Here is a 6,000-nt window from a genome sequence, read left to right on the forward strand (position 1 = left end):
TAACATCAGTATTTCTTTTCCAGAGTCTAATTGCTGCTCATGAGCAGTTCAAAGCCACTCTGCCTGAGGCAGACACAGAGAGACAGGCCATTTTAGGAATCCACAATGAGGTGCAAAAAATTTCCCAAAGCTACGGGATTAAAGCAAACATTATTAACCCTTACAGCACCATTACGACGGAGGAGCTTCTTAAACAGTGGGAGAAGGTGACTTTGGTTTTATAACCTGCATATACATGCATGATCTTTAAATGTAAATATTCAGCTGGTTGTTATTTCCCTGTGTGAAAGGATTAATCATGAGGGGCGGTGCAAAATTCTAGTGTTTAAATGCAGTGTGGAAGTGATTAGGGTGATGACATCTATTACTAATCTAAGTTAAGGGTAAAATCTGAAAAGTCATACATACTTACATTTAATCCCTTGTTAGGGAGGTTTATCAGATTTTATTAATATAGCACCTCTCTATATGGTTCATAGGTAAAGATGCTGGTTCCTCAGAGAGATGGTTCCCTTCAGGAAGAGATGGCGCGCCAGCATGCCCACGAAAGGCTGAGACGTCAGTTTGCCGCCCAGGCTAATCTGATTGGACCCTGGATTCAAGCCAGGATGGAGGTTACCAAAGCTATGAAATTAAATATTATTTTAAATAATGCTATACAAACAGGTGGAAGGTTCTTAGTTGATTATAGAATAATTGAAGCTACAATTTATTAAATGCCTCCAAACTTTATCAGATTTTTGTATACTTAGAGTTTTCTGTTTTCAGGTGATCCCTGCAGTATCTGTGATCAAACTATCAGATCCTAAAATTAAGTTGACCTTGTTGCATCCTGCATTTTTCTGGACAGGAAATTGGGCGTTGCTCCCTGGAGATTGGAGGCACACTGGAGGACCAGATGACCCAGCTGAAGCAAATGGAGCATGTGATCATTGCATACAAGCCTAACATTGATAAATTGGAAGGAGACCACCAGCTAATCCAAGAGTCGCTCATTTTTGACAACAAACACACTAATTACACCATGGAGGTACAGGACTGGGCAAATTACTCCTAAATGTAAACACATAAGCATAATGCTTAAATTGCATAGATTGAAAGTAATTTATTAGCATATTTACAGATTAATACTTCTAAAAGTGCCTTGCAAAAGTGTTTTTACCGCTTGTAGTTGTGAACGACCACAAACTTCACACTATTTTACTGGGATGTTTTGGGGTTGGCCAATGCTTATCGTAATATTGAAGTTGAAGGAAAACAATAGTCAGTCAGTCATTTTCTACCACTTATTCCATAGTGGGTTGCGGGGGAGCTGGTGCCTATCTCCAGCAGTCTATGGGCAAGAGGCGGGGTACACCCTGGACAGGTCGCCAGTCCATCACAGGGCAACACACAAACAACCACACACACACTCATTCATACACCTAAGGGCAATTTAGAGAGACCAATTAACCTAACAGGCATGGTTTGGACTGTGGGAGGAAGCCAGAGTACCCACTGAGAACCCATGCATGCACAGGGAGAACATGCAAACTCCATGCAGAAAGACCCCTAGTCAGGAATTGAACCCAGGACCTTCTTGCTGCAAGGCAACAGTGCTACCAACTGCACCACTCTCATTTGACCAGATCAACTTTCTCCACATTTGATGTTTCCCCTAGATGGCTTGTGGCAATTTTGATTTCTTTCAGCAATTAATTTCTACTTGCCCCTTTCCATAAAGGCCAGATGTGAGTGGTACACGACTTATAGTTGACCTGCAACAGGCTTTTTCCCGTGAGCTGTGGATCTCGACAGCACCTCTAGAGTTAACATGGGCCTCTTGGCAGCTTCCCTGGTTGATGCTCTGCTTGATGGTTTAGGTGGAGAGTCATGTCTTGGTAGGTTTGCAGTTGTGCCATACTCTTTTGTCATGTTCAGATAATGGATAAAACAGTGCTCCATAAGATGTTCAAATGTGCAATTGGTGCACTGTGTTTTCCCTTAGGGGTATCATATTAAAAGTATGCAGTGGTTAGCACTATTGAATTGCAATAAGATAATCTTGGGCACTAATCCTGGCTAGTGTCTGCATCAAGTTTACATATTCTCCCCATGCGTTTGTAGTTTTTTTTTTTTCCAGTACTCCAGTTTCCTTCCACGTTTCATAAATATGAGGATTTATCCTAACATAAACATGTTAGGATAATTTGTTCTCTATTTTGCCCCTAGGTTTGAGTGTGTGCGTGCATGTTTGTGTAACCTTTCCAGGTTGTAGTCCACCTGTCACCTACGACCGCTGGAGATGGGTACCACCCCTGCAAAAGGCAGATATAAACAATGGATGGATGGAGTGATATTCGGGCCAGCTGAATGAATGTGGACGTCCCATTTTTTAGATGTTTATTTGTAATACATTTTGAAAACCTTGAAAATCACTCCTTTGGGTCATGTTGGTCACATAAAATCCCAATAAAATAATTGGACGTTTGTGGTTGTAACATGAAAAAAACCTGAAAAAACTTGAGGAGGTGTTAACACTTTTGTAAGACACTGCAGTTTGTAGAACACAACTATGCAGCTTTTCCAGACACGCCCTCCTCCTGTTGACATGTCTTCTCTGCACATCCACAGCACATCCGTGTCGGATGGGAGCTGCTCCTCACCACCATTGCCCGAACCATTAATGAGATTGAGACCCAGATCCTGACCCGGGATGCTAAGGGCATCAGCCAGCAGCAAATGAATGAGTTCAGATCTTCTTTCAATCACTTTGACAGGGTACACCATTATACCATTTATACTCCAGGGGTCATTTTCTGTCTGAGTTGCTGATGAAAAGCAGTGCCAACAATACAGAAGCAGGTAGCGAGTTACTCCAGCATCCAGAGGAATCTTCATGTCTGAGGGCAACACCACCCAAGACTTTTCTCTTGTGTTGTTTCTTGAAACCTTAAGCAGCCTTTAGAGCAAGTAATTCCTGATTCAGGTAATCGATAAAGTTTCAACATTCTTCACATGAGCATAAGGTTTCACTTAATTCATTTTAAAACAGTAGCTACTGTTGGTCAGTACAATACAGCTGAATTCACTGACATTGCAACAGTTGATTTTACAAACAGGTTCTGCTTCACTGGACTATTGACACAGACTGAAGGACACATTCTAAAAGCTGCTATATCATCTATAATCGGATACATTTCTACAAATAATAATCTGCCTGTGTATTCTACTTGTGTGCTAATTTATTTAGCACCTGCAGTACTTATGCAAAAATATTCAATGTTACAAATACTAATTTTATGCCTGCAGATGATTTATGATAACATTTTACAAGTTTGAAGTCATATTAACTGTTAGGCAAACAGATCAAGAGCCTGGTTAGGTAAAAATAATTGTTTTTGGTGTTACTTGAGTTCACAGCTAATATAATTATCAGGCTTAGATGTAAGAGAAATTGCTGTATATGCCAGTAGGGTTGAGCTTATTGCTAAAATGTTTGAAGTAGGTCAGTGTTGTATGTCCTAAACTTCATTTAACTCCTCTATTCCCCTTTCGACTGGTTTGGGTATAGAAGAAGAATGGAGCAATGGAAACGGATGACTTCAGAGCTTGCCTCATCTCAATGGGTTATGACTTGGTATGGTGCTTCTTTTGTTATCAGCTCTTTCTATTGTCTACATGAATACTCTTGTGCTCACTCTGAAATCATACCCTCTTTAGGGGGAGGTGGAGTTCGCTCGCATAATGATGCTGGTGGACCAAAATGCAACTGGGATTGTCTCCTTTCAGTCTTTCATTGACTTCATGACCAGAGAGACGGCTGATACGGACACTGCCGAGCAGGTTGTGGCATCCTTCCGGATCTTGGCAGCTGATAAGGTGCGTGGGTTTGAGCTGCTGTGTCTCGCTGCCACAGGGACAGATATTTTAAGCTTTCCTGTTCCAGTCATTACCATGCTTTTGCCTTGCTTGTCATCTAATATTGTGTTCATGACCCCCCCCCCCGAGGTAAAAATATGCAAAAAGTCTTAAAACAAATGATTTTTTATTGCATTGCATAATCTCATACTGAACAATAAAAAATTCCAACCTTCAATATTGTACTTTTCAATTGGGGAAAAAAAGAAGTTAACAAGTTAAGAAATAATTGTCCTAGGACCAAAGAAAGCTTTTCTTCCCTACTAAGGTTGCTAAAAGCTACCATGGTTTTAACTTGAAGTGTGTGCTTAACTCTGGGGTTAAGACTGAGTTTGTCAGAAGCCACCAATCCATGTGGATCTAGTGTAAAACAAAGTATGACTATGTGAAAAATTATTGCAAGTAAGGTGAAGGATCTGTGATGCTGTTGGCCTATATTTCTTCCCCACAGGCTCTGGGAACCTTTTCAAAGGTTCTCATTGGGTCATCCATCAGGATAATTATCAATACATACAGCCAAATCTGCACAGAAATAGTTCCATTGGTACAAAATCAATCATCTTTTATTACTCTCTCAGTCGCGAGACAGAAATCCCTTGAGGAAACCTGTGGGGTGATCTAAAGAGAAAAATGTTCAAGTGAGAACCCAGGATCCAGGGTGATCAAGAGCAGTGGTTCCCAAATCCAGTTAATTATGAATTTCTAACCACCTGCACCAAACGCATCTATGTGTGGGTTACGGTGCACAAACTGCAAAAAGAAAGCTTCACAATTTGATAATTCTTTTATAGTTAATAGAAAACTTCAAGAACTAACAGAACTAACAGTTCTTTCATAGTTCTTTTCAGTAGTCAGATTTTACAATGAGACTTAATTTCCTCCCAAATCTCATTGTAAATCTGTGCTAAAAGACAAACCCAAGACATTTTTTCATAACTTTTTACTGCAGTTTGTCGAGAACGTTTAATTTTATGATGATACCCCTGCCTGTTAATCCCATTGTTAAGGGTGAATGCGTGTGCAGACAGGGCCGGTTTTGTTAAAAAAAGAATTTGTCTATTTTTAATATTGATGCCTCTGACTGCTTTTCCTGTGTGAGATTTAACTGCTACAATAAAAGATACATTTATTTGTAAGCTTTTTACACATCTTTACCATGGTTGACAACAAATGTGAGCGACAGTGTCTTTCCTAAACTAAATTTTGCTTTTTGCCCATACAGCCATACATCCTTGTGGACGAGCTCAGAAGAGAGCTTCCTCCTGAACAGGCCGAATATTGCATCATGAGGATGCCACCTTACAAAGGGCCCGGAGCTCCACCGGGAGCCCTAGACTACACCGCCTTCTCCACCGCCCTTTATGGAGAGAGTGACCTTTAACTTGTGAAGAAGACATTTCATTGGGCCATTTTTACTCACTCTTCCCACTCTTTACCTTTTAATTAAATGACCTAATATACATACTGCATAGTGGATCAGGCATGTTAAATGAGATAAAAGCTTTTTATGAGGCTTCAGTGCACCAAAGACGTGTGCTTTTTGGTGAAAAACCCTAACTATATTATAAATCGTAAAAAAATATTAACAATTCAAGAAAAAGAGGATTCAGCACTCTACTGAAAATGAGTGTAAGTCTTGGAAATCAACTAAATCCCTCAGATGCCTCTTATATTTACCGACTCTAAGGTGTGGATAGATTTAGCACACATTGTAAGACACCTTCTGACCCTTGCTATGTTTTAAAAATATGCTGCAGAGGTGCACACCATTTGCACATACACTACCGGTCAAAAGTTTTGGAGCGCCTTTCTCATTTAATGGGTTTCTTTATGTTTATGACTATTTACATTGTACGTAGGTTCTCAATGAAGGCATCAAAACAGTGGATGAACACATATGCAATTATGTAGCAAACAAAAGAATTGTAAAATAACTTTAAATATCTTATATTTTAGAATCCTTGAAGTAGCTGCCCTTTGCTGATAAGACTAAAATATTAACCTTTGGCTGTCTTTCAATGAACGTCGGGGAAGTTCTTTCAAGACTCTTTGGAAAACCTTTTCATGAAGATCCTGGAGAGAATACCAAGAGACCAAAGC

General features: G+C 40.0%; 1 protein-coding gene across 1 annotated transcript in view; it reads left to right on the forward strand.

The window, feature by feature from the left end:
* actn2b (actinin, alpha 2b) overlaps positions 1-5,799 on the forward strand; it is a 30,971-nt gene extending 25,172 nt beyond the window's left edge. The window contains exons 15-21 of the mRNA XM_047350942.1: positions 24-206; positions 480-614; positions 851-1,030; positions 2,614-2,760; positions 3,554-3,619; positions 3,703-3,861; positions 5,123-5,799. Of these exons, the coding sequence (XP_047206898.1) occupies positions 24-206; positions 480-614; positions 851-1,030; positions 2,614-2,760; positions 3,554-3,619; positions 3,703-3,861; positions 5,123-5,281 (1,029 nt within the window). The 3' untranslated portion in view covers positions 5,282-5,799. The remainder of the gene's footprint in view (positions 1-23; positions 207-479; positions 615-850; positions 1,031-2,613; positions 2,761-3,553; positions 3,620-3,702; positions 3,862-5,122) is intronic.
* The last annotated feature ends 201 nt before the right edge of the window (positions 5,800-6,000 follow it).

Source organism: Girardinichthys multiradiatus, chromosome 22, assembly GCF_021462225.1.
Source record: "Girardinichthys multiradiatus isolate DD_20200921_A chromosome 22, DD_fGirMul_XY1, whole genome shotgun sequence".
In the NCBI taxonomy this organism is placed as follows: domain Eukaryota; kingdom Metazoa; phylum Chordata; class Actinopteri; order Cyprinodontiformes; family Goodeidae; genus Girardinichthys; species Girardinichthys multiradiatus.